General features: G+C 40.4%; 1 protein-coding gene and 1 long non-coding RNA gene across 3 annotated transcripts in view; one reads left to right on the top strand and one right to left on the bottom strand.

Moving 5' to 3' along the window:
- Positions 1–2,951: 2,951 nt before the first annotated feature.
- On the top strand, positions 2,952–26,159 carry KNG1 (kininogen 1). 2 transcript variants are annotated; one of them, XM_065943605.1, is made up of 11 exons: positions 2,952–3,143; positions 5,236–5,346; positions 6,312–6,396; positions 9,631–9,803; positions 10,944–11,051; positions 14,314–14,398; positions 16,437–16,609; positions 22,241–22,348; positions 22,466–22,552; positions 24,044–24,121; positions 26,049–26,159. In XM_065943605.1, the coding sequence occupies exons 1-11, from the start codon at positions 2,952–2,954 to the stop codon at positions 26,157–26,159; spliced, it is 1,311 nt and encodes a 436-aa protein (XP_065799677.1). The 2 variants fall into 2 exon arrangements, with proteins under 2 accessions (XP_065799677.1, XP_065799676.1); XM_065943604.1 differs by lacking the exon at positions 26,049–26,159 and having other exon boundaries at positions 24,044–24,814.
- Positions 20,530–27,380, bottom strand: part of LOC136173743 (uncharacterized) — a 41,053-nt gene continuing 34,202 nt past the window's right edge. Inside the window, exon 3 of the long non-coding RNA XR_010664278.1 lies at positions 20,530–20,611. This is a non-coding gene — a long non-coding RNA (uncharacterized lncRNA). The remainder of the gene's footprint in view (positions 20,612–27,380) is intronic.

Genomic DNA, 27,380 nt, shown 5'->3' with positions numbered 1-27,380 from the left:
GGTTGCCATGCCCTCCTCCACAGAAATCTTCCCAACCCAGGGATCAAACTTATGTCTCCTGTATCTCCTGCAGGAGATACCCACTTTACCCACTGAGCCACCTGGGAAGCCCATATAGTTACATAACCAATAAGAAAGAGTGTGACTTTGAAGGTTGTTGATCTGGTTCCAATCCCAGCCCCACAATTTACTAATTATAGCAAAAGTTAAACATTCACATACTTTTTAGCTAACATGCAACAAAAAACATCTAGAAAAGAAGCAATCAATGGTATATTGTCCAAACCTCTAGCACAATGTAAAATCCCTAAAGTAAGAATCCTTTCTTACTCCTTTATTTACCTGTATCAACTGGTTGCATATTATGAATGCATTTAATTGAAATGAATTGAGAGGATTCAATACTGTTTTCCAGGAAACTTTTAATAATTCAAGCAATGTTTGTGAAAGGACTTAATAAATTATAAAATACTGCTCAAATGCTTCTGAGAGTTATTAAGCTATGTTTTTGTTTTTTTTTTTTTTTTTGGTCTTCCTGGATTTCACCTTTCTCCACTCTCTAATCAAGCTGCCAGCACTGTGTCCGTGCTTTCATGGAGAAATGTGATTCTGCAGGGCTGGCATTCAGTGGAGTGTCCCAGTAATTGTCTTTGGCTGGTGAGTCTTCTGATGAGTTTTATCTGGTCTGCTTGGTCAGTGTTTGCATGATACTAGTTATTAAACACTAGTACTGAATACCAGTATCATCACTGTGGCTTCAGGAAATGAAACCTAGCTGTATCTCAAGGAGGAAAGGAAAATGGGCTTCCGTGATTACTATTTTTTAAGGAAGAAAGATGAGGCCCAAAGAAGTTTAATTACTTTTTTAGGATCTTACAGTATGTAAATTGTGGGGCTGGGATTACAATCCAGATCAACCTCCTCCAAAGTCACATCCTTTGCTGTTTATTTCCTGTAGGTGGCACAATGGTAAAGAATCTGCCTGTAATGCAGGAGACGAGATACAGGAGACATGGGTGCAGTCTGTGGGCTGGGAAAATCACGTTAGGAGGAAATGGTAACCCACTCCAGTATTCTTGCCTGGAAAATCTCATGGACAGAGGCACCTGTCAGGTTATAGTCCATGGTGTTGCAAGAATGGACACAACTAAAAAAATTAAAAACAAAGAGTGGACACAACTGTGTGGTTGAACACACACACATGCCCATACACTGCCAAGTCCTGTGTTTTTAATTCTTTTGTCAGTTTTATTAAGAAATAACTGACACACATCACTGTATAAATTTTAGGTGTATAGCATGATGATTTGATTTACATAACTGTGAATAATAATCACAGTAATCACAATAATCATCACAATAAGTTTAGTTAACATCCGTCATCTCATGTGTTTTTGTTTTTAGTTGTTGAGTCATATCTGACCATTTGCAACCCCATGGATTGTAGCCCACCAGGTTCCTCTGTTCACTAGATTTCCAAGGTGGAAACACTAGAATGAGTTGCCATTTCCTTCTCCAGGGGATCTCCCCAACCCAGAGATCAAACCCACGTCTCCTTCTTTACCACTCCTTCTCAGCCTAGGAATTTACCCAAGTCTCTTTCACCCTTAGCTTTTTTCCTACACACCACACCACACACATACCATCACCATGCACCTGAGACCACTTCCATAAGTCATGGATTTTTAACCATCCTACTCTAAATGTATTTATAATTTGTAAGAACTAATTAACAGGTGCTGTGCACGTATTATATTAACATTCACTTCTTTAAAAAACAAGTGAAGATAGTATTCTATATTTTACAGAGGAGGAAACTGAAGCTCAGAAAGGTTATATGACCCTGACTTGCTCAGGATCACAGAGCAATGAAGGAGCAGGGCTAGACTGGACTCAAGTTCAGGATCAAGTGTCATGTTCTTGCCACTCTGCCACCAATCAGTCCACACTGACTCCTCTTTTCCAAGGACTCTTGGGGAGACTGAATTGCTGAGCTAGAGACCCTATCAACGACAAAGAAATCAAACATCTTTTTTATGGGGGAGGGGGATAAGACTTGAGGGTAAACATCTCCTAGGGACTAGCCCTCATCTTTAGCCTACTCTTAAAACACCCTTCCCGGAATAATTGGTCTTTCTCAGACAGGTGGCTGAGACTTGGCAGTGAAGGACACCCACAGCCATCAAACCAGAAGCAAGGACTGGGGATGCAGGGCTTCACCCAACTCATCTCTTCTTGTGCTTCTCCTCTGTCTCCTCCACCCTCGGGGAGCATTTTCCTTTCTAGAAGTAATGCAAGTGAGTGGAGAGAGAGCCTGGCTTGACCACAGACCACAGAAAGGATGGCCATGTTTTATATTTAGTTGCACCAATATCCTGATGTGGGACCCCCAGCACCCATGATGTCCCGGTGCATGGGTTCTCCAGGCCTCAATATGACTGTGGGAAGTTTGCTCCTCTGCAGCTAGTTACCCTGCAGAGAAATTTTACACAAGGTGTCTGCACACTGTACCTACTGTGGCCCTGTTGTCACATGCAGTGACCTTCATAAATGGCTTTGGGAAAGTCACACGGGAATAACAGAGGTGACTGGTGGGTTTTTTCCTCCTCGTTTATGAAAGTCTGCTCTGATTTGCTCAACAAAGTTGTGCAATCACCGGGAAATGAGCTCTGTGGTCCTACATGCTCCCCAAATGCAAACAAGCAGATCAACCACCCCAGTGTTGTAATGTTTCCACCTGAAATCTGCTTGGATAACCCAGCAGGGTCCTTTGTCCTTTTGGAATAGGGCAAATAGTGCATGGCAGCAGGAATCAGCCAGTGTCCTGGAGCACTGAGGCAGAGAGAGCAGAGCCCGGAGGAGACAGAGGCTGAAGCTAGTTAAAATCAGTGTCTTGGCTCCCAGCTGGCTCCCAATTCCTGGTGAAACTCCTAAAGGGAAACTGTTAAATCATGAAATTGATCACCATCCTTTTCCTTTGCTCCAGGCTGCTACCAAGTTTAACCCAAGAGTCCTCTCAAGAAATCGACTGCAATGACCAAGAGGTATTTAAAGCTGTGGACACTGCTCTGAAGAAACATAACAGTGGAAACAAAGCTGACAACCAGTTTGTATTGTACCGCGTAACCGAGGTCACCAAAACGGTGAGTGAGCTGTGTTTAACCCTGAGGTCACTTGGGATTTGCGCTGTCACTTGGAGCCCAGGCCCCACTCACCCCCAACCCCACCCCACCCCCACACATGCACCCCAATCACCAGAGAACTGACAATGAAAGGGAAGCTTTGTGGTTGTTTAGTTGCTAAGTCATGTCCAACTCTTTTGCGATCCCGTGGACAGGAGCCTGCCGGTGTCCTCTGTCCATGAAATTTCCCAGAAAGGAATACTGGAGTGGGTTGCCAATTCCTCCTCTAGGGGAATCTTCCTGACCCAGGGGTCGAACCCACGTCTCCTGGATTCTTTACCACTGAGCCACCAGGAAAGCCCATTCTTAAAGGAGTACATCTAAGAAATATACAATCTCACTTGTGTGGAATCTAAAAATTCCATCTCACAGACGCCAGAAGTAGAATGGTGATTGCCAGAACGGGGTGGTGGAGGAAATGGGGAAACACTGGTCAAAGGGCACAAATGTCCAGTTATAAGATGAATAGGTACTGAGGATCAAATGTACAGTGCGGTGATTACAGTTATTAAGGCTATACTGGAAATTTGTTAAAAGGTTAAGTGTTCTCACCACAAAAATGAAGGTAACTCTGTGAAGTGATGGGTGTGTTAATTAGCTTGTTTGTGGTAATCATTGCACAATGTACAGACAACTTTTATTTGTCAATTAAACCTCAGTTATGCTTGGGGAAAGGGAAGGTTTGTCTAAGAGGAGCCAGTTGTGTTGAACAAAATATCTATCGTGAAATCAATGTGGCTCAATGCATCAAGGTAACAGCCATGTTCTAGCTGGTTTTTAGTATTTTTTTTTAATCACTGATTGATATACCCAGGATGGAGACAAAGCCTGACAGCGTGTATGACTTTAAGAAATACAAATCTTTCAATAGTTTATTTAAATGAATTTCACTATAAAACACTGTGTTTCTGTGAGTTAAGCTATCGATTACTTTGGTGGAAAAAAAAACAAACAAACGGCTATTTGATATGATGAGGAGAAAGGAAAAAGTCCAGTGGATAGAGGTTTTTGTTGTTGTTTTCTGAAAATCCAGTCTTTCTGTTTCACATACTTGTGCATACATGTGAGTCCTAGGGTTCTCTGGCAACAGTTTATTGGTGTTGTCTTTATTGGTTGACATCCATGGCAAATGTGGTTTATTCTAGTTTATTCTAAAATGCCCATAGAATCACTGTTCATCTTTACTTTGCCATGTGGACACTGCCTATATACCATGATCACTTAGGTTTTATTAAAATCTGAAACTGGACGGTACCTCAGAGTCTGTTTTGTCTGATGACATCATCTCCCACATGCAAATACTGTGGAGAGACCACTTCCCAGTGAGTCAGGAGACCTGCAATCCCGGGCTGGCTCTGCCTTTCCAAGATGGGGAGGCCGCTTAAGCCATATGCCATCCACCCGGGGCCTCCCTACTCTCACCTACCAATTGAAAAGCTTTGCATCTGGAAGTTCATCTAACTCAGCACCTTTAAACTTTAAAAGGTTTATTTATTATTTCATGACATGTTAGGCTAAATAAAAAGCAAAACAATGCAAACAAAAATACTAAAATTACTCATAATTAATCTCATCATCCAGATAACTGTAACTTTTTTTCAAAGTTTAAAAAGGCATATGGTTTGTTTTCTAACTATAAAAATGATAGATGTTTGTTTTAAAAAATAGATAATTCAGAAATGTTTGTTCAAAGAGAAAAGCAAAAGAGAACTGTACTCCCACCACTGAAATACACATATTTAACAGTTTCACTGCATAGTTTTCCAGACTTTTAAAAATCATATGTTTATGTATAAATTGGTTTCTTCAAAAATAGGCTAACACTATGGATCTACTTTGTAACTTAAAAATATGTATATTTGTAAATAGTATATTACAAATTCTTCCAAGCAAATATTTATAAACCTTCAATATTTTTCCAATATTTTAATAAATGTTTCTGCATTAACTGAATCAAATAGAGGTCAAATGTTCATAACTGTACCAGATCTCAAATGATGTGCTATTGGGTCTGTTAGATGAGACCTACCTGTCCATGGTTGCTATTTTTCAGGATAATCCTGACATATTTTATTCCCTGAAGTACCAAATCAAGGAGGGCGACTGTCCTTTTCAAAGTAACAAAACTTGGCAGGACTGTGACTACAAGGACTCTACACAAGCTGTGAGTATGTTGACTGTTCCTGAGGCTCCGTTCTTCTCTGACAAGCGTGCCAGACTTGTGCCCAGTGCTGGAGATGATTAGCATTGCTGGCTGCTTTTATAGGATGCACATACACCCTCAACTGTGTAGAACAGTCAAATGCTTGATGTCTGTATTCTCACATAGGTGGAAGGGGCGAGAGGCCAGAGTCAAACATGGAGAAAGCCCTCCAACAGGAAGGGGACTCTAATGCCCAACAGGTATATGTGGGCCAGGCCCCAGAGAGGCAGCAGATCAATACTTGGCTGAGACCTGGGGCTGGTGAGTGGACAGTGTAGCTGCTTCACCTGAGCAGTCCCGAGTACCAATCCTGCTCTACCTTCAACCAGCTGATCACTTGGAGCCAGTATGCTCCCTTGCAAGGGGAGATCAAATCGACTTCATGAGGCTGTTGAAGGAAGAAATGAGACACATTATGCAAACGATTTTGTTTTAATAACAAGGGGTCTTAACCTAATGCCTACCCTGCCCTGGCACAGCACAGCTGCTGGTCTGGCCATAATAATTGAGGGAGATTGTGATGCTGCCTGCCAGGAACCAAGCCAATCTCCTCATAATCAGTGTCAAAACCCTGGCTTCCTGGATGCAGTTTGAACACTGAAATTGAGAGGTTAATCAAGAGGAGAGTTTAGCAGGCTGATTCACAGCCATGGTGTGCATCTTGATGGAGAGGAAATATCTCCAGAGCTCAAAACAAAGATTCATACTTTAAAATCTCGTCATTTAGAGTGCCTCTCCTTTATCTCATGAATATTGGTGACTTTTAAAAAATAGTGATTTGGCTGAAAAATACTTATTCTTGTGCCTCAAAACTCTGCTTAGGAAAAAAAATCTTGACAAGATTTTAAAAAGGAAAGCCATATTTAGCAATAATACTAAGTGGATTTCATCTGAAAGATTAGGATAAATCTTTTTTTTTTTCATAGGCCACAGGAGAGTGCACAGCGACGGTGGCCAAGAGAGGGGATATGAAGTTCTCCGTGGCTACCCAGACCTGCCTGATCACTCCAGGTAGCTGATGTGTTTGCTGGTGCTGCCCTGGGGGGAAATAAACCTTTTCGGTATGGTGCCAAAAACCCTTTACCTGAGGGCGGCAGTGGCGATACCATTTGCAGCCTTGTGGGGGCGCTGGAGGGGTGGAGCGGCAGACTCCTGAGGTGGGCCCAGGCTCATGCCAATCATCCCCTTGGTGTCATCCGGATTCTCCTCCTCAGGAGCTGCGTTGTTATTAGGTGTGTGTGAAAGAATGAGAATACACAGAACTGGCCTCAACTGTAGGTAGCATCCTGGCATGAGAAAAGCACAGGTTTTGAGTCAGATCTGGCCTGGAATCTTTGAAAGCTCTCACTTTCTTCATTTTTCCTTATCTGTGAAAGGAGATAACAATAATTCCCACTTTGTACCATTCTTTGGGATGAAACTAGATGATACATCTGAAGATGTAATCATAATAATGTATTAATGATAATCAAGATAAAAGTAGTAACAATGAACATTTATTAAGCACTTATTGCCAGTCACAGTTCTAATCACTTCATGTGCAGTAACATATCTAACCCTCAAAACAACTCTATGACTCAAATAGTAATATCCCAGTTCACAGAGGAAGAAACTAAGGCCCACAGAAGCAAATATCTTGCCCAAGATTCTGCAGCTAGTAATTAGCAGAGTGGTTGGAATAGACCCTTCATAAATGAAATTCCTTTAGATTCTAAGTATGGAGCAGCTTATCAACAGATAACCACTGTTAGCTCCTTCCCTCTGTGGCAGAGGTGCCAGGTACAGAAGGATGGACACATCTAGGTGATGTCAGTCACAAAAACCATCCTGGAACTGGCCTTTGCTTACGATTGAGCTCCAGACAGCATCTTCAGCCACCCTGGTGACCCTCACAGTAGTGGTAACTCTTCTATTTCAGCCTTAATCATCCATAGGGTACCCACAGAAACTGCATCCCTTGAGTTGCCATTCTTGCAAGAAGCTGCATTCGAAGAAAGGTAGTCTTGTGACAGAAATCACAAGTCATTGAGATTTTATGATGGGAATAGCTTTTTATTATTTAGCTTAAGAACTCTATATTATAAGCAGATTTTAACATTAGCCAGAGCACAGCACGTACATACCATGAGAGAAAATGCTTTCTGCCACACCTTCAGAAATTGCTGCTAGGTCCATAATGCTTTATCTGAAACCTTTTTGGCCAGATGTGTTTTGGAATTTCAAAAATTTAAAACTTTATTTTAACTTAAAAGTCTCTCTAGAAATTGGGGCAGGGTGGAAAATCATTCTGTTACCCAGAAAAATTGAGTTTGCATCTTTCCCTGCTCTTCTCACCCTCAGAAGTTTGCTCCATCTCTTCCCCCACCCTAGCTGGGAGCTGCCCTTGAGGTCAGGCAAACCAGCCTCTGGGCTTTTCTCCATCTCCCCTTTTCATCTTCTGTGTTCATCTTTTTCTTTGTTTTCACATCAGTCATTTCTCTCATCTTTCCCATGTAATCCCCTAGGTTTTTTTAACTTTGCCCATTACCCTGATTCAGTCTAACGTCTACAAGGAAAGGAGGGGGTAAAGCTATGAATATTTCCCAGTAAGTCTTTTCCTGACACATGTTTATGGAAAGAAAGCTGACACACAGTTGCGAAGGGGGTTGTGTTGAGCTGCTGACTGAGGGATCTTACATCCTTGGATAGTGAGAGCCCCAGGGTCAAGGGACCCAGGACTCCTTCATTACTTCCCCTTTTTGCCACATGTGCTGTCACTGATCAGGGGGTGAAGGCTGTGTGTTATGAACACTGGTAATCTAATACAAACTCTCTCCTTTTAAACATATTTTACATTGTTTTATTGAAACCCATTCAGTGGCTTCCCGTTCTTACAGGAGAAGTGTCGTTAAGTCGCTCAGTTGTGTCCAGCTCTTTGCGACCCCATGAACTGTAGCCCGCCAGGCTCCTCTGTCCATGGAATTCTCCAAGCAAGAATACTGAGCCCTCAGGGAAGCCCTAAGGGCTTGCATCCCATTCTTAATTCACTTCCGAAGGTCTAGGAAAGGCCCCCAGCCAAGCGGACAAAGTTGTGGGTATGTGCATCTTCCAGGAGAGGGCGCCATAGCTTACATCAGGGTCGTCAAAGGAGAGGGTGACCCAGGAAGATAGGAATCCATGCCTACAGAGCAGAGTTCAGGCTGCACAACAGAGGCCTCTCTACTGACTGCTGAGTTCTGTGCTCAATCGTATCCAACTCTGTGGAACCCAGGTCTCTAGCATTGCAGGCGGATTCTTTGTCGTCTGAGCCACAAGCCACTAGGGAAGCCCAAGAATACAGGAATGGAAAGCCTGTCCCATCTCCAGGGGAATCTTCCCGACCCAGGAATCGAAGCGAGGTCTCCTGCACTGCAGGATTCTTTACCTGCTGAGCTACCAGGGAAGCCCCTGCTTCCCTGTTTCCCTACTGACTGTTCAGACCTCAAATCACCCCTCGCTGTCTCCCGCTATAAACTGATAAGATGTGTGTACACCGTGTCCCACACTTCTGTCCCTGCCTCATCCTGCATCATCCAGACCCATTTGTCCCTTCTCCTCAGGCCTGACACCTCGGGTTGTGAGGTTTACCTTGACTGCTCTTCACCCTTCTTAGCTTAGCCTCTTTTCCTCAGAAAAGTCTTCCCTGCCTTTCCAAGTTCTTGGGCTCCTGCCTTTCCAAGTTCTTGCTGAATTATACTGAAATCATCCATCTCCAGTTCTATCTCTTCCCCTTGACTTTGTCCAATTCCTTCATGGCAGTGAACATTACTCATGAATTTATGTATCCACACAGCCAGGCTCAGCACAGGACATGTTATAGCAGGTGTGAAATACATATTTGTTCAGTAGAAAGGATACAGAATGTATTACAACCTGAGTCTAGCTTCAAGGGGCTTTCATTAACACTGAAAAGTAACTTAAAATACATCTGTAATATTTTGATTTTTATGAGGATAGATTCGTGTATCACTCCTGTAATTTTAAGTGACTTTAAATTTTAAATAACCATGCACAACAGAATGCATACAAGATGTTCCTAAGTGGATGGTGGGCCTTCTCTGATTCAAAAGCAGACTTGTGTTCTCTTTTTTCTAGTGCTTACTAGGGTTTACTGGAAAGTTTGTTATCAAGGCTTTTTATTGATGAGTTATCTGACTTATTCAGGGCAATGTATGTGAATGTAGGTTTCGCTCCTTAATGCTGCCCTTTTGCCTACTCTTTGTCAAGCTGAGGGCCCCGTGGTGACAGCGCAGTATGACTGCCTTGGCTGCGTGCATCCCATATCTACCACGAGCCCCGACTTGGAGCCTGTTCTGAGACATGCCATCCAACATTTTAACAAAAACACCAGTCATTCCCACCTCTTTGATCTGAAAGAAGTAAAAAGAGCCCAAAGACAGGTCTGTTCTTTAATTTTTCTCTTGCCATAGTATTGCTAAAATGTGTTAGACCTTTAAGGTTTAGAATTTCATTATCTAAAATAAATCTTTGGCCAGAGGACAACATGATTCCACAGATGGTGGTGAGGAACTCTTCCGTGTTCTCATATGACCAGCTAGGGAGAACAAAAGCTTTCTCCACAGGCACAGTGATTTGGATGCTGCAGTGTGTAAAGAGGGGAAAGGAAGCTAATCAGACTTCCTTCCTGGGAGATTTGTTTTTAATGAATAGGTGGTCAGCTTTGCTTGTGCTGTGAAATGGAAAAGTCATTGGTGGAAAAAAAAGTCATTCTGGCCTTAGGATTTTAAAAAGACTCTATCATCACCTAGCTGTCATGAGGCAAACATGACCCTCCAATATTAAAATGTACCTAAAAATGTTGGCACAGTTGCTGGGTACCCTCTAAATTATAGTCTCTGTTTCAATAGAGAAAAGAGCAAATACTTGTATTAATAAATCTGATTTTTCCATTGAAGCCTTTACTGACAGTTGACTGAGCCCCTTGAATTTCAGCCTCTACTTATGGAGGACTCACTTTGGTCAGTAGCATTCCTTGCTTTTAATTGACCTTTAGTTGACCTTCTGGAGCTTGCCTTCATACAAGATGCAAGCTCTGCTTGGTTCTGTTCATATCCGGCTATCAGGGTGGGACCCACCTCAGATAAAGCAGGAGAAATCTTACTACCTGGCAGTCTGGGAGCCTAAGGACCTACTGGTTAAAGCCACTCCAGCTCCCAAGTTTTCTTTATCCATCTAGAAAAGCATTATTAATATTTTACAAAATTTAACAGATCATTTTTTTTCCTGCTGCCCACAGAGGAAATATTGCTAGGTCTTACTTAAGAAAATACAGTAACTCTATCTATAAATTGCTTTTCATTTTCAGATGTGTAGCTGTATGTGTGTATGTATGTGTTGTGTTGAAGGGTGTGAGCATCATAAAGTGCTCAATATTAATTTGGTAATGAGTTTTGCCTAGTAATAATAATAGGTTGTATTTTTGAACACTTACCAAATGCCAGATATTATTCTAAGCTCCTTCTAACACTGTGAATAACGTTTAAACTGACCTTTAAATATTCAATCCAAAATTGTTTCAGGTGGTGGCTGGATGGAACTATGAAATTACTTACTCAATTGTACAAACTAATTGTTCCAAGGAGAAATTTCCATTCTTAACTCCAGACTGCAAGTCCCTTTCACATGGTGTAAGTAGGCAAAAAATCTAATTATAAAGTTCTTAGCCTTTTGTGTCCAGTATTTACAGGTGTGGGAACTCAGCTGTCCAGGAAGACTCAATCACTAAAATTTTAGATGACATTCAACAGTTCCCTTTCATTTCCCATTGAGAATCTGAAACTCATGTCACCTGTCAAGCTGCTTACCTAGTGATCAGAGTCGACACATCTGGCAATAAGCATCTACAGATGTATCCAGGGACTAGCAATAGCCTGAGACAAAATGATGCCACAGTCAAGTTTGTCTTTTCATGTCTTCACGCTTTCCTATCTTCTTTTCCTTCTGTGTGCTCAACAGCCTTACAAGGCTTCTGAACTCTACCCAGAACAATACTTCCAACTGTCTCTGCTTGTTTTCTCACCCTCCCTCCCCTACTTTTCTCTTTAATAAGTACATCCTGAGTCTCTCTCCCTTAGTGACCCTTTCTAGGATGATATCTTATTACTGAACCAAAATTATGTTAAAAGAGAGCATCTCAAGGTGGCAGGAATTAATGCATGTTAAGATGATCAGGCATGAGGTCCTTCCCAGGGGTATATGCACTTTAGCAGAAGGCTGTGCTTTAAGCAAGGGGTGGCTGCGAGTCTGTTCGCCTAGTCTTTCTAGGTGATAAGAACTATTAGAAATAGATAGTAGGGATGGTTGCACAACCCTGTAAAATGTCCCTGAATTATACACTTAAAAATGGTTAAGGAGCGTGCCTGGTGGTTCAGTGGTAAAGAATTTGCCTGCTAATGCAGGAGACATGGGTTCGATCCCTGACCAGGGAATACCCCACACGCTGCAGAGCAGCTAAGCTGGTGTGCCCCAAATACTGACCCTGTGTTCTAGAGCCCAGGAGTTGTAACTGTTGAAGCCCAAGCACCCTAAAACCTGTACTCTGCAATGAGAGAAGCCACTGCAGTGAGAAGCCCGGACAGCAACCAGAGAGTAGCCCCACTCGCTGCAACTGGAGAAGAGCCCGTACATCAGCAAAGGCCCAAGTACAGCCAAAAATAAATAAATTATTTTTAAAATGGTTAAGATGGCAAATTGTATATTTTACCAGAATTTTTAAAAATAATAAAAAAAGAGAGAGAGAGAGAGAAACCCTCTAAAATCATAGGTTCTAGTCACTGTGTAACTTTGTCAGTTTGAATTGAATCTGGCCTTTTAAGCATCTATAATATCTTCTGTTTTTTATGCTTAGCTTCAAATTGAGGTTATATAGGCCTAAATGTTATCTAGCTTTAATCTTGATGCATCTGTTTATAAAAGCCCCAGGTAAGTTTTTGCTTTGCAACACAGAAATGCAAAGGCTGGTTGAGGTAACAAAGCCAGTCAGATTTTGGTGTAATTGTCCTAAGCTTTCACTTCTTCATCTGTAAAATCGTGAAGAATAATAGTATCTATCTCACAGAGTTATTACAGTAATTAAAGAACATAAAATGCAAATGAATTATTTTGCCCACAGTTGGTAAGATTGAAGGCCTTGCTATTCAAAGTGTGGTCCAAAGACCAGCGGCATCAGCAACGCCAGGGAGCATCTTAGAAAAGTAGAATCTCAAGTCCACCTACATCTACTGAATGATAATCTGCATATTATCCGTAACAAGATTCTCAGGCAATTCATCTGCACGTTAAAATTTGAAAAGCAAAGATTTAAGGAGCTTCCTAAGCAGTTCTCAGTCATGTTACACCTTAGAATCACTAGCCTAGCTTTAAAAAACACCTATTCCCAAACCATTCCCCCAGACCTTCTGATTTAATTGGTCTGGGGTCAGATGATCAAAAGTTTCTCAGGTAGACCAAAGGTGCTGGTGATACTGAGAACTTTTGAGTTACCTCCAGTATACTTCTCCCCATCCAAAATTGAGGTATTGTAAGTGTGGTATTTCCCATATCTTTAAAAAACATGACATTTATTATATTCATGTGTGTTCTTTTGTTGGAAATATACATTTATAGGAATATTCAAGACAATAAGAAAACAAAGGAAAAAAATAATGTTATATCATATTTCCAACCACTCAAAGTTATCTGAGTGTATTTCCTTCTTGTCTTTTTTTGGTGGGGAATATGGCCAATTTTGACCGGTTTTTTGTGTGTGTTTTATTAGTTGTAATTACTTTACATGCTACATTTTTTTTCTATGTCTTTAAAACTCTTGATAAACTTCTTTTTAAATAACTTTTAATATCCTAGTGACGATACCATAGATTGCTTTTTAAATTACTTTCCTATTTTTGGTCCTGTGTTCAAAAGCAACAAAATATGTTGTTTCTATTTTTATTATGATTAATACCTCACCAAACATCTTTTAGAATAAAGCTATTTCTATGTTTTGGCTGGTGATGCAGTTGGTAAAGAATCTGCCTGCCAATGCAGGAGACACAGGAGACACAGATTCCATCCCTGGATCAGGAATATCCCCTGGAGTAGGAAATGGCAACCCACTTCAGTATTCTTGCCTGGAGAATCCCATGGACAGAGGAGTCTGGCAGTCTACAGTCCATGGGGTCACAAAGAGTCAGACACGACTGAGTGACTTAACACTTGCTTCATGTGGCTTTGCTTATCCTTTCTGTTTATTTTACTCTATTAAAATTTTTTGAATTTTTTTATTTTTTGGTTGTGCTACCCAGCCTGTAGGATCTTAGCTCCCCAACCAGGAATCAAACCCATGCCTCCTGGAGTGGAAGCATGGGGACTTAATGACTAGACCACCTCAGAAGTCCCTCTCCATTATGTTTAATCTTTCATTATGTTTTTTATTATATGCTATTATTCTTGAAGAAGTAGTACATTGACTTTGGTTTTAACTTGATCTGAAAGTCTTTGTCTTGCTAAGAGAAAATGTCACCCACTCACTTGTATAGCTACTATTTCTACATTAGGTATTCTTGTCACCTTGTTTCATGTCTCTGTGTGTTTGGGTGTGTGTATTTGTCAGTGGTGGTACTACTTTTGCATTGTTTCTTTTTCCGTCTTTTGAATATAGACTATGTTTTGCTTTGTTTTTCTCTATACAATAATTTGCAGAGTCAACATCCTATTTTTAATTTTACTAGTCATTTAAAGATTCTTAAAAACATTTTTAATATATGCTCTTACATGCTTTAAAAATTTTTTTTTCATTTATTTTTATTAGTTGGAGGCTAATTACTTTACAGTATTGTAGTGGTTTTTGCCATACATGGACATGAATCAGCCATGGATTTACATGTTCTTATATGATTTTTTAAAAAACAGGATATTGGTGAATGTACAGATAAAGCACATGTGGATGTCCAGCTAAGAATTGCTTCCTTCTTGCAGAAATGTGACCTTTATCCAGGTAAGGGATAATACGTGTTGGTGTTCATGATGGTCCCAGACAACTGGTTAGTTCTTTCCATAGACATTGTGCTTTAGTTCCCATGATAAAGTCTACATGACCCACAGACCTTAGTAGGAACACTGGGTCCCATCCCTGCCCTGCCGTGCTTCAGCAGGTTCACTGGAGGCTGCTCAGCAAGTGGCCAAAGAGAATATGGTGACAGAAGGAAAAATTTCTATTTTCTGGGCAAAGCTGCCCTTTGATTACGTCAACTGGTCTTTCTTGTTATACCAGCTGTCTCTGCATCAGATACTGTGAACTGGGGAAGCTGTATCTCATTTTTAACTACTCAGAATAAGATCCTTTCAACTAAAGGTTTTTTCCTTTCCATGTTATAATATGGCGAAAGGGTGATAGTGCACATTTAAGGTCAAGTTAGTATTTCTTATACCAGTCAGCTCAGGCATGCTGGACTCTCTGCGACCCCATGGACTGCAGCATGCCAGGCTTCCCTGTCCATCACCAACTCCTGGAGCTTACTCAAATTCATGTCCACAGCGTCAGTGATGCCATCCAACCATCTCATCCTCTGTCGTCCCCTTCTCCTCCCACCCTCAATCTTTCCCAGCATCAGGGTCTTTTCAAATGAGTCAGTTCTTTGCATCAGGTGGCCAAAGTATTGGAGTTTCAGCTTCAGCATCAGTCCTTCTAATGAATATTCAGGACTGATTTCCTTTAGGATGGACTGGTTGGATCTCCTTGCAGTCCAAGAGACTCTCAAGAGTCTTCTCCAACACCACAGTTCAAAAGCATCAATTCTTTCAGCTTTCTTTATAGTCCAACTCTCACATCCATACATGACTAGTGGAAAAACCGTACCTTTAACTAGATGGACCTTTGTTGGCAAAGTAATGTCTCTGCTTTTTAATATGCTGTCTAGGTTGGCCATAACTTTTCTTCCAAGGAGCAAGTGTCTTTTAATTTCATGGCTGCCATCACCATCTGCAATGATTTTGGAGCCCCCAAAAATAAAGTCTGTCACAGTTTCCACTGTTTCCCCATCTATTTGCCATGAAGTGATGGGACTGGATGCCATGATCTTAGTTTTCTGAATGTTGAGTTTTAAGCCAACTTTTTCACTCTCCTCTTTCACTTTGATCAAGAGGCTCTTTAGTTCTTCTTCACTTTCTGCCATAAGGGTGGTGTTATCTGCAAATCTGAGGTTATTGATATTTCTCCCGGCAATCTTGATTCCAGCTTGTGCTTCCTCCAGCCCAGCATTTCTTTGATGTACTCTGCATTTAAGTGAAATAAGCAGGGTGACAATATACAACCTTGACGTACTCCTTTCCTGATTTGGAACCAGTCTGTTTTTCCATGTCCATTTCTAACTGTTCGCTGCTTGACCTGCACACAGATTTCCCAGGAGGCAGGTCAGGTGGTCTGGTATTCCCACCTCTTGAAGAATCTTCCACAGTTGGTTGTGAGCCACACAAAGGCTTTGGCATAGTCAATAAAGCAGAAGTAGATGTTTTTCTGGAACTCTTGTGCTTTTTAGATGATCCAACGGATGTTGGCAATTTGATCTCTGGTTCCTCTGCCTTTTCTAAATCCAGCTTGAACTTCTGGACTCATCTTGAACATTCTTATACCAAGGGTTGGCTTTTCTCATACTTGGAAGATAGCTGTGTACATTGCACAACATGAAGCATTGCTGAAGTTTCCTGCTCACCAGAGTCATAGGATTTAAAATTTTCCCACTAGAAAATCATTCTTTTACATTAAGCATTGCTTTTTACAGTTTCCATCAAAAATGCAAAAACTTAAGAAAAGGGCAGCATATTGATTGAGTCACCTTCTGATTGAAAGTTTCCCTAAACACACTTGAGGAAAAGAGGAGAGACAGTCAGTTGGAAGTATGATAGACAACCTCCACTGCTGGATCTTGGGCTGCCATGTGGCCCTCTGTCAGTGGACGCTGGATCACAGGTGGAAAAGGTACTAGGCTAGATTGCCCCTTCAGGGCACACACTGACATAAAACCTGCCTCTTTCAGGGGAGGATTTTGTACAACCACCCATCAGGCTTTGTGCTGGCTGCCCCCAACCTATACCTGTTGACAGCCCAGAACTGGAGGAGCCTCTGAACCATTCCATCGCAAAGCTTAATGGAGAGAATAATGGAACCTTCTATTTCAAGATTGACACTGTGAAAAAAGCAACAGTACAGGTCTGTAAATTATAGTGATAGTCTATTGCAAATTGTTTACTAATTTTGCCACTGATCTTGGCTCTGGATTGGGAAACAGTATATCTGACAAATAGGATTCGGTAGACTTGAATTTCAAGTCCCAACCTCACAGCATGCTTGATGTGTGATCTTGGACAAGTCATTTAAAGCACTGTCTCCGTTTTCTAGCCATAAAGGACTATAGTAAGTGTTAGTCGCTCAGTCGTGCCCGACTCTTTGCGACCCCATGGACTACAGCCCACCAGGCTCCTCTGTCCATGAGATTTTCCAGGCAAGGATACTGGAGTGGGTTGCCATTTCCTTCTCCAGGGGATCTTCCCAACCCAGGGATTGAACCCGGGTCTCCTGCACTGCAGGCAGATTCTTTACCGACTGAGCTACAAGGGAAGCCCATAAAGGACTATAGGAAGGGTCAAAAAATGACATATGTCAATCACTTCTCAAAACCTAAAGTGCCATATAAGTACTAGCAACTTGTATAATTAAGAAAATTGAGAGCTAGGAAAAACAAGGCTTATCCTCTGCCTTTCTAGATCCATCTCTCATTATAACATCACTCAGTGCCTTGGGCTTCACCACATCAGCCAGTCATTGCCCAGACTTTCTTTGCATGCTCTTCTCCATGTCATTTTTCCCCTGCCTGGGGGTGCCATTCCCCTCTACAAGTGTACCCTCTAGGAATTCATCTCTCCTTCCATGACTGTCAGTAGAGGTTAAGGAGTATCCTTGTTTGGAGGTCAGAGGGCCTAGCTCTGCAACAGCATCTGCCACTCACATCCTGGGTGACCCTGGGCAGTTATTCAGACTCATGAAACCTTTGTGGCTGGATCAGAAAAAGCCCAAATCCCTTCCAACTCCAACAGCATGTGACTGATGTATTTATGGACAGATTCCTATTATGGAACCTGAAAACTGGCTTCCCTAAATACAAGCTAAAGAAAAGTCATCAAAAAGGAGCCAAACTGGGAATTCCCTGGCAGTCTAGTGGTTAGGACTTCACACTGTCACTACTGAGGGCGTGGTTCAAACCCTGGTCAGGGAACTAAGATCCCACAAGCTGTGCAACATGACCAAAGGGAAAAAACTATTTTAGCAAACAAACATGATTTTCATAGGGTTCCCTGATGGCTGAGAAGATAAAGGATCTGCCTGCAATGCTGGAGACCTAGGTTCAATCCCTGGGGTGGGAAAAATCCCCTGGAGAAGGGAATGGCAACCCACTCTAGTATTCTTGCCTGGAGAATTCCATGAACAGAGGAGCCTGGCGGGCTACAGTCCATGGGGTGGCAAAAAGTCAGACACGACTAAGTGATTAACACACACAAAACATGATCTTTATAGTCTACAAAGAAAATCTCACTTTAAAAGTTCATAATTCTGGCTCAGTAATTGAATTTCTAGAAATATAAAATAGAAAAATACAATATATACAATAATATTGATTGCAGCTTTAACTATAAAAGCAAAAAATAAAGTGGTAAACTCTCAAAATGATCAATAATATAGAAATGATCAAATTGTGTCCAGCATATCCTTACAATGGAGTATTAAGCAGCAATTTTAAACCATCTTTGTGAGGAGTTCTTGATGTAGAAAATGCTTGTGTTATACTATGCAGTGAAAAGGGGGGGGGCATAAAATTGAATAAACATTCTGTTCTCGATCATATTATTAAAAAGTACAGAAAAAAATACTGGAAAGAAATGTTTCAGATTATTCATAGCTTTTAGGTGATGTCACAGAGGGCTGTTGATTATAATCTTCCTTATTTCCTGTATTAGTTTTATATGCTGGGGGGGAGGAAGACCTAAACCAACCGTATTAAAATAAATCAAAACTGACACTATGATTTCTCTCCTACTCACACACTTATTTCTGGATGCCATATCCTCTCCCTGATTTCACTAGCACATAACCCATGTTAGGCTTACTTGAAAGGAGTAGCAATTTATGCTGCTCTTGTCTTTGGCAGCTTTTCTTCTTGCTCTGTTTTTCTGTAAAATTCCCTTATTCTTACTGAGGCAGGGACAGTCCAGTACTCCACCACATAATGCATGTCAGAAAGTTGCTGTCAGGAGAGAACCACTCATTCCCAAGTGTGTATATCTAGTCCTCTTGATAGTCCTTTCTATAAATTAGTCAACATACTAGAATGGATGTGTTTATGCTAAGGGTACAAGGAAAACCACAATAGAATAAGTTACATCCATTTACTTGCTAAAGTAATCTGGAATATTGTGAGAATTTCAAATTTACTTTTAAGAGGTGACTCTTTACTTATTTTTGCATTTAAAGAGAGCAATTTGGTCACTCAAGGCAGCCCTAGTGGAAGCAGCTGATTTACTGGAAATCAGCTTACCATAATGAGCTTGCAATAGCCAGTCTCTTAGTGACCCATTTGCCAAATTGCTAATTTGTTTTACAATTTTATTCTTGCCTCGGCTTTGCATGTTTAGTCCTATTTGGGAACATGTCCATTCCAGGTTGGTTTCCTACTTCAGATACCAAACATTTCTTAAATCCTTTGTTTTCTCATGTGAACGGTTGTGATTTCTGTCACATGCTGTTCATTTTGCCCTATCCCCACGGCTGTTGTCAATGTTCTTCCCTGCCTCTGCTCAGATAAGTACACTTCGAGGATCTGTGGGTGCACATTCAGGAATTTTCCTTTGACAAGTAGTCCTAGAAAGATCAAGGAATATGTAGATGTCTGAGATTTATGATGCAAATGGACAGATCACCAAATGATTTGCAATTATATCAATGTACGTTCACACCATGTGGATGTAAGACACTGGCTGATGGTCTTGACTTGACCTATTCGAATACTACCAGCAGTGACTGAGATTGCATGTTTCCCACACCTGGTCAGGTGTCATCTCTGTTTTTTATCCTTGACAAGATGCAAGGTTAAACATGATGTTGTATATAGCTTTTTAAGTGTGCATATCCTTGATTGTTAATGAAAGTCAACTTGTTCTGGAGTAATGATCTTTTTAACTTCTCCAAAAGAGTTGGTTATGTCCTTGGTTCATTTCTTTAGTGTTGGACTTTCTGTGTATAAGAATATTGACTCTACATCATATTTTTCCCAGTTTACCTTTACTTTATTCACTGTGACATTTGAGAATCAGTTTTCATTTTTGTCTAGTCAAATTTCCACATTTACCCCTTCCTTTAGGTTCTTTCCTCTGCTTTTCACCTATGAAAAACCTCATCATCCTAAGAACTGATTAATGTTTTTTATACCTTTCTAGCTTATTTAGTTTAAATGTCTTAGGCATTTGGAACTTACATTACTAAATAGTATTCTGTACTTTAAAAACAAAACTTGGACAGGATGGACTTAAGCAGGGAACACTTCTGATAAGAACAGCAATATAGATGCGATTTTGAGGTTCTTAAACACAAGATATTACTAGGTCTACTTTATTCCTCCCCTCTGGACCCTGAATAGAATTGAGCCAACAGTTGTGATTTTTGTCATATATTGTCAACTTTTTTGGCAGCATCATATTAATCAACTGTGGCTCAGAGGTAAAGAATCCACCTGCAATGCAGGAGACTGGGGTTCAATTCCTGGGTCAAGAAGATCCCCTGGAGAAGGAAATGGTAACCCACCCCAATATTCTTGCCTGGGAAATCCCATGGACAGAGGAGCCTTGTGGGCTATAGTCCATGGGGTTTCAATGAAACTGGACACAACTGAGTGACTACTTAACAACAATGTCAGAAAACTGGATTAAAGTATACTCTCAAATTAAGCAACAAAATTCATGATCACCAATGTATACACTCTAAGACACTTTTTGGACTTCCCTGCGCGGCTTATACACATCTGGAGTTTTACAAGTTATCAAATTTGTCTTATAAATTTTACTTTGCTTACCTAGAAAATGATACCAGAAAAGGTAGAGGAGTAGCTTAGCTCTTTCTGTGATTCTGCTCTCTTTATCCTCCTCCCATTGTAATTCCTCCATGCTTTTCAAAAAAACACAAAGAGAAAGGGAAGACTGTTATGTTATGGAATTATACTATCACTCTGTAACTTTATTTTTTCAATAATGGTCAACCTTCCAGGAAACAGGTATGTATAATATATTCTTTTCAATAACTATATAATATTACACACACACATTTTTTTTATTTTTTATTTTTGTAGTGGCTTTTGCCATACATTGACATGAATCAGCCATGGATTTACATGTGTTCCCCATTCTGATCCCGCCTCCCGCCTCCCTCTCCATCCCATCCCTCTGGGTCTTCCCAGTGCACCAGCCCTGAGCACTTGTCTCATGCATCCCACCTGGGCTGGTGATCTGTTTCACCCTTGATAGTATACTTGTTTCAATGCTGTTCTTTCTGAACATCCTACCCTCGCCTTCTCCCACAGAGTCTAAAAGTCTGTTCTGTACATCTGTGTCTCTTTTTCTGTTTTGCATATAGGGTTATTGTTACCATCTTTTAAAATTCCATATATATGTGTTAGTATACTGTATTGGTCTTTATCTTTCTGGTTTACTTCACTCTGTATAATGGACTCCAGTTTCATCCATCTCATTAGAACTGATTCAAATGAATTCTTTTTAATGGCTGAGTAATATTCCAGAGTGTATATGTACCACATCTTCCTTATCCATTTGTCTGCTGATGGGCATCTAGGTTGCTTCCATGTCCTGGCTATTATAAACAGTGCTGCGATGAACACTGGGGTACACATGTCTCTTTCACATCTGGTTTCCTCGGTGCACACACACATTTTAAATCCTAGAATGAAATGCTGAATAACTTAGTCTGAAAATTGGGCCATGTTAACTACCTTTTAAATTTATATATATAATTTTAAAACATTTTATAAAGTATATTTTTCAAGTATGCAAAGGCTGTAAGCCTTTTTAAAAAAACTGTACTTGGGATTTTGTTGAAGTCAGTGTATTGGAAAAAAACCACACAATGACTTTTACTTTTTAAGTAAATAAAGTACATGTATTCTAGACCAAAAAGAAAAAAATTGAGCCACAAATGTTAACAGCAGATAGTATTATATAATGATTAAAACTTGCTAGAGCTTAAAATAGTCTCTTAATACTAAAAAAAAAAAAAAAAAAAAAAAAAAAAAAAAAAAAACACCTCGGAGAAGCAAGCTAGAAATCCAAAAAACTTTCCTAATCACATAATTTAATCCACATAATTTCTATAGCAGTACTAACTCAGTATTTCTCTGATTCAAGCTTTCGTAGAACAAAAAGGTGTGTTTAAAGGAAATATTTAAGTTTTCTTCCTACTCGTCTTAGATTCTACACATTATGACTTGAGCCTTTGAATTGCTGGTGAAACTTGCAGTTGCTGAACAATAAAACTAAGGAAAATATAAAAATAAAAATGATTGCATGGTTTTCTTTTTCCATTTAAAAAAGGAAATAAGCCCAATTGCCAAATATTTTAACGTGCATACAAAGTTTTCAAATATTTGTACTTTTTGAGGGTAACTCATTTGTTCAGTACATAATAAAAATGTCAAGATTCTCCCCTAAAAGCCCTTATGATAAAATGTATGGTTTATTACACAGCATTAACTAAGCTCCTATTTTGTGCTAATTCATTTTCCAGGTAGTAGCTGGAAAAAAGTATTCTATTGTGTTCATAGCAAGGGAAACCACATGTTCTAAGGGAAGTAATAAAGAGCTGACCAAGAGTTGTGAGATCAATAGACATGGTGTGAGTATAATGCAGCTGTCTTACTGATTCCCTGGAAATCTGTATGATGTTTTATGCTTATTTATATATCCCATGAATAACACTGTTTTCTCTTTTGGCTTTGATTTTCATGGATAGCTAATTCTAAACTGTGATGCTGATGTTTATGTGGTGCCTTGGGAGGAAAAAATTTACCCTACTGTCAACTGTCAGTCACTTGGACAGGTATGATTCTAATTGCAGTTGGTTTGGGTTGCTGCTGCTAAGTTGCTTCAGTCGTGTCCGACTCTGTGCGACCCCATAGACGGCAGCCCACTAGGCTCCCCTGTCCCTGGGATTCTCCAGGCAAGAACACTGGAGTGGGCTGCCATTTCAAGTTATGCTCATTCTGAAAAATCATATTTGGAGGCTGAAAATGAATCACTATTTACATGAACTGGAGGACTATCTTTTTAAAATGGGGAGAACACTCACATTTCTATGCTGATCTCTCTTCTCATGGCTAGAAAGGGAGGGCAGCTGTCCCATTGATCACTTCTCAGACACGGTTAGCATCCTGTGAGTCCACAGGTTCTCTTAGGGAAGCACATCCAAGGAGCTTGGGGAAAATGCAGGCCACGTACCCCACTCTACATTTCCTGAATCAAAAGCTATGTTTTAACACAGTCCCCAGGGAAATCATACCCACATGCAAGTTTGAGAAGCATTCGCTTGCATCATTTTTTGACTTCTTAAAAGAACCCTGGGAGGTGAGTAGTACTTTCCCCACTTTCAAGATTTAGACATCAAAAATTACAAAGATGCTAAAGTCCTAAAGAGGATAGTAACTTTATCAAGTGCTTCCTCCATCTCAGACACTGTACTGAGGACATGACACATATTTTTCTCCTGACAACTCTATGAGGCAGGTGATTTTATTATTCCTATTTTACACACAAGGGAAGTGAAGCTAGTGGTGCTCAGATACAAATCTAGGTCAAATCAGAGCCTACTCTGTTCACCATCATGCTGATAACTAGTAGGCTCTGACTTGTTTGACCTCAAAGACCATGCTCCTTGAATCACCAAACACTGCCTCCAACCACCACGTTCTCACAGGTAAGTGTGTAGGTAGGAATAACTCACAAAGCCATAGCTTCAATGCAAGTTGGCTCTGCTCCCTTTGTTCTGCATTTAGGTTTTTGCCATATGTAGGTATGTATATAGTCTAATACAAACATTATACAAAGGCTGTGTTTCAAGCTTGTGAACATATATATCCTAATGTGTTTCAATTCAATGGAGTGATTATGGATATATGCTGCTTATCTATTCCATTCTTAAAATCAGTTAAGGTCTTTTTGGATAAAAAGCAGTAATGTGCTAATAGAAATAGTATCAATTAATAAATAATGTGCCATGGCTTATGGAACGATAGGCTTAGAGGGTACCCTAGAGATTATGTAGTTAACCATCCAGTTTTTCCTGATTAAAAACTCTATTTTAGAGTATTATTAGAAAGAAGAATCAATATCTGTAAATTATAAAATCAATCAAAAGAGGAAAAAATTATTCATTTTTATCCTTTATGGAATATTAATGTATATAGCACTTAAAATCAGGCAAAGACATTCTCCATCATAAACTGAGATAGCATTGTCAGGCCCCCATCCCTTCTTTCTTCTTTGATGGTGTGATTTTCACAGTAATGCATTCATCTTAATATTTCCTGTTTAGACCTCACTCATGAAAAGGCCTCCGGGTTTTTCACCTTTCCGATCAGTACAAGTGATGAAAACTGAAGAAAAAACAACTGTAAGTCTACCCTACTCTGCCATGTCACCTGTACAAGATGAAGAGCAGGATTCAGGAAAAGAACAAGGACCCACTTATGGGCATGGCCAGGACCATGGAAAGCAAATAAAATTACACAGCCTTGGCCTTGGTCATAAACATGAGCATGTCCAAGGCCATGGGCACCATAAGGGTCACCATCTTGGCCACGGACATCAAAAGCAACATGGTCTTGGCCATGGACATAAGCATGGTCTTGGCCATGGACATAAGCATAGTCATGGCCCCGGAAAACATAAAAACAAAGGAAAAAACAATGGAAAGCACGATGATTGGAGAACACACTATTTGCCAAGTCCTTATGAAGATAGCACTACATCCTCTGCACAGATGCAAGAGAAGACAGAAAAGACAACACCTCTCCCTTCCCTAGCCCAGCCAGGTGTAGCCGTTACCTTTCCTGACTTTCAGGACTCAGATCTCATTGCCACTGTGATGCCTAATACACTACCACCTCCCACAGAGAGTGATGATGACTGGATCCCTGACATCCAGATAGAGCCAAAGAGCCTTGCATTTAAATTGATTTCGGATTTTCCAGAAACAACTTCCCCCAAATGTCCTGGTCGCCCCTGGAAGCCAGTTAATGGAGTGAATCCAACTGTGGAAATGAAAGAGTCTCATGATTTCGATCTCTTTGATGCTCTTTCTTAATTAGGCAGCCAGGGGTATTTCTTTAACATCTCATCAACCCCTGTCCCCATTGTCCAAAGATCCTCATATAATACAACAAAAACCATGAACATTCAGAACAGCCTAGAGAGAAATAAATGGTGAGACTCCCCATGGGAACACCATCAATCTCTATGGATGACATAAAACTGTGTGCAGAATTATTCTAACTCCTTTCTGAGGTTTCCTCCCAAGTTTTCTTAGCTAGCACAGAAAACGGACAAACTACTATACTTGTGGCCTACTGCAGCTGCTTTTCTGATAATGAATGTGTACCTTAAAACCTACACCATCAATTTTCATACAAAGATTCTTGACATTTTGAATAAACTGTAACATCTGGTCCATATGTGGCAATAAGGGAAGTTAAGAGACTGAATGCTGAACTTCTTAATGGAGAAAAAATAATAATAAAAACCTCCAGAGGTCAAAGAGGAACAAGAGAGAAAGACAGATGGGCCAAAGGAAAGACAGAGAAAATAAACTGACTTTCTGTTTCCAAAATGGGCTAGTAATCTCAAACAGTTACTCCCATGTGACAAAGCTATTCTGATAATTCTCTTTCCGGCTGAGAGTGTTTCTTGTGAGTCAGTAATTTCTGTTTACTCATTAACTACGCTTTGCAATAGGGCTTTCAAATAGGAGTTTTCTGTTTGTTTGTATGTTGCCAGCGTTAGACTGAGTAATCCTTGCTGTCCAATAGCTCTGAGTTTAATGATAAGGATGGAAAGCAGAAGTAATACAAAGGCTGGCCTGCTTGAGGAAATCTTTTTTTAATAATTGATAAGGGGATATCATGAGATGTGATGCAAATTTTCAGAAATTTTATGAGAAATTCTTCCTAGCCTTTATAGTTGCATTTTCTTTTGCTATAACATTGAAGTATATGGGCTTTTGCAGAAGAGAATAATATGATTATCTTTAATTTACTGATCATGCGAGGGAGGCATATCTTTCACAACCCCTGCTGTGCTTTCGCCTAGGGAAAGAGGGCTTTATACACCTACACTCACCTGTGGATGCATGTCGCTGTTTCTTCAACTTACGGGTTGCATTTGAGCCGCTGTGTTTTTATTTCATTCCAAATATTATCTATACTTGCAAATAAAGAACCAATGATCTCAGAAAAAGATCTCATCTTGTCAATTAGTGGCTTCATCTTCCTCTCTTTGAATGATACCCTCGGATTGTTAACAGAGTTTTACTATACTTACAGAGGCATGTAAGGTTCTGCGAGTACAAGGGCCAAGCTCAAGAGGCAGGGGCAGAGCCCGCACCTCAGGGTGAGGTCAATTTGCCGGCAGAATCTCCACAGTTGGCACAATAGCCCCGACAACCTCTGTCAGCAGCCCTGCGTGCAAGGACGAGAAGACGGGGTAGAACTTAATTAGAGAAGAATGCCATTTTATCCCTCTGTGGCTGAGTGAAATAAAGTTCTGTCTTTATGCTCCCCTCCTGGTTCATTCACACTGGTCTCCTTTCAGTCACAACCAACCTGCAGCCAAGTCGAGATGATCAGAGAGCCAGCACTAGGGCTCTGCCCTGGGGGCTCACAGCGCAGCCCCGGAGCATCCGTGCTCACGGAGGCAGGATCCTTTAGCTGGGGCTTCCCCATCACACAGACCTTGTCATGGGTGCTCAATCAAGGGGTAGTGGGTCATGTTTCCACCATGCATCTACGGACTCTCTCTTTCCCTTTCCTTCTTCCTTCTCCTCCTGACTCCCAACCCAATGCTGAGAGAATTTGTCTTATTATATTATTTTTTTTTATGATCTAAATTATTACCAAAAGAGAAAAAAATCTTTTGTTAATATATCTACTAACTTCTCATTATCAGAAAATACTGAGTTTCAAAAAAGTTGAAAGAAAATATAAAATTATCTTTCTGATCTGGGTAAAAGAAAAAAGATAGGAAACCAATAGAATAAAAAATAAGAGATTTCAAGTTTTCCGTAACAAACATTTATTGAAGCCTCCTTTTGGGGTGTAACTTAATCGTCACCACCACTCACAGAAAGGTCTCCGTGATCACCTTTCCTTTACGATGAGGAAGCTGTAGCTCGCAGAGCCCTGCCCAGCATCACAAGTTAATATGTGACAGAGCTGGCATTCAGACTCAGACCTTTGAACTTCATCATACTGTGTTATCACGGGGCTTTACAGGATTATCGATACTGTCATTACGAAAAACACATCAAGATAATTTCTCACTCTGAGATGATTATGATTTCGCTCCAAAGCCCTGATGAAATATTTCATTGTATCTGGTGCTATTCTGAGTCCTGCTCATGGTAAATTAGGATGCAGTCAAGCACAGGCATTAGCTATTTACCACAGTCAGTCCTGAGAAAAAGAAACATTTTTTGTTATATTTTAAATGTTGAATTTTTATTGAGAACATTCCCCTCCGTTGTACTATCCAGACTGAAGAGGCAGTCAGCAAAAAGAAACTTGTGCAATCATTTTAAAGAATTACAGGGTAAGATGAAGATGCCATCAATAAGATGACAGAAGTGGACATGTCTTCTTTATTGTCAGTCTTAGTTT

The sequence above is a fragment of the Muntiacus reevesi genome, chromosome 8, assembly GCF_963930625.1.
Source record: "Muntiacus reevesi chromosome 8, mMunRee1.1, whole genome shotgun sequence".
In the NCBI taxonomy this organism is placed as follows: domain Eukaryota; kingdom Metazoa; phylum Chordata; class Mammalia; order Artiodactyla; family Cervidae; genus Muntiacus; species Muntiacus reevesi.
The sequence above is the reverse complement of the archived record's forward strand: the minus strand, read 5'-3'. Positions and strand labels throughout refer to the sequence as shown.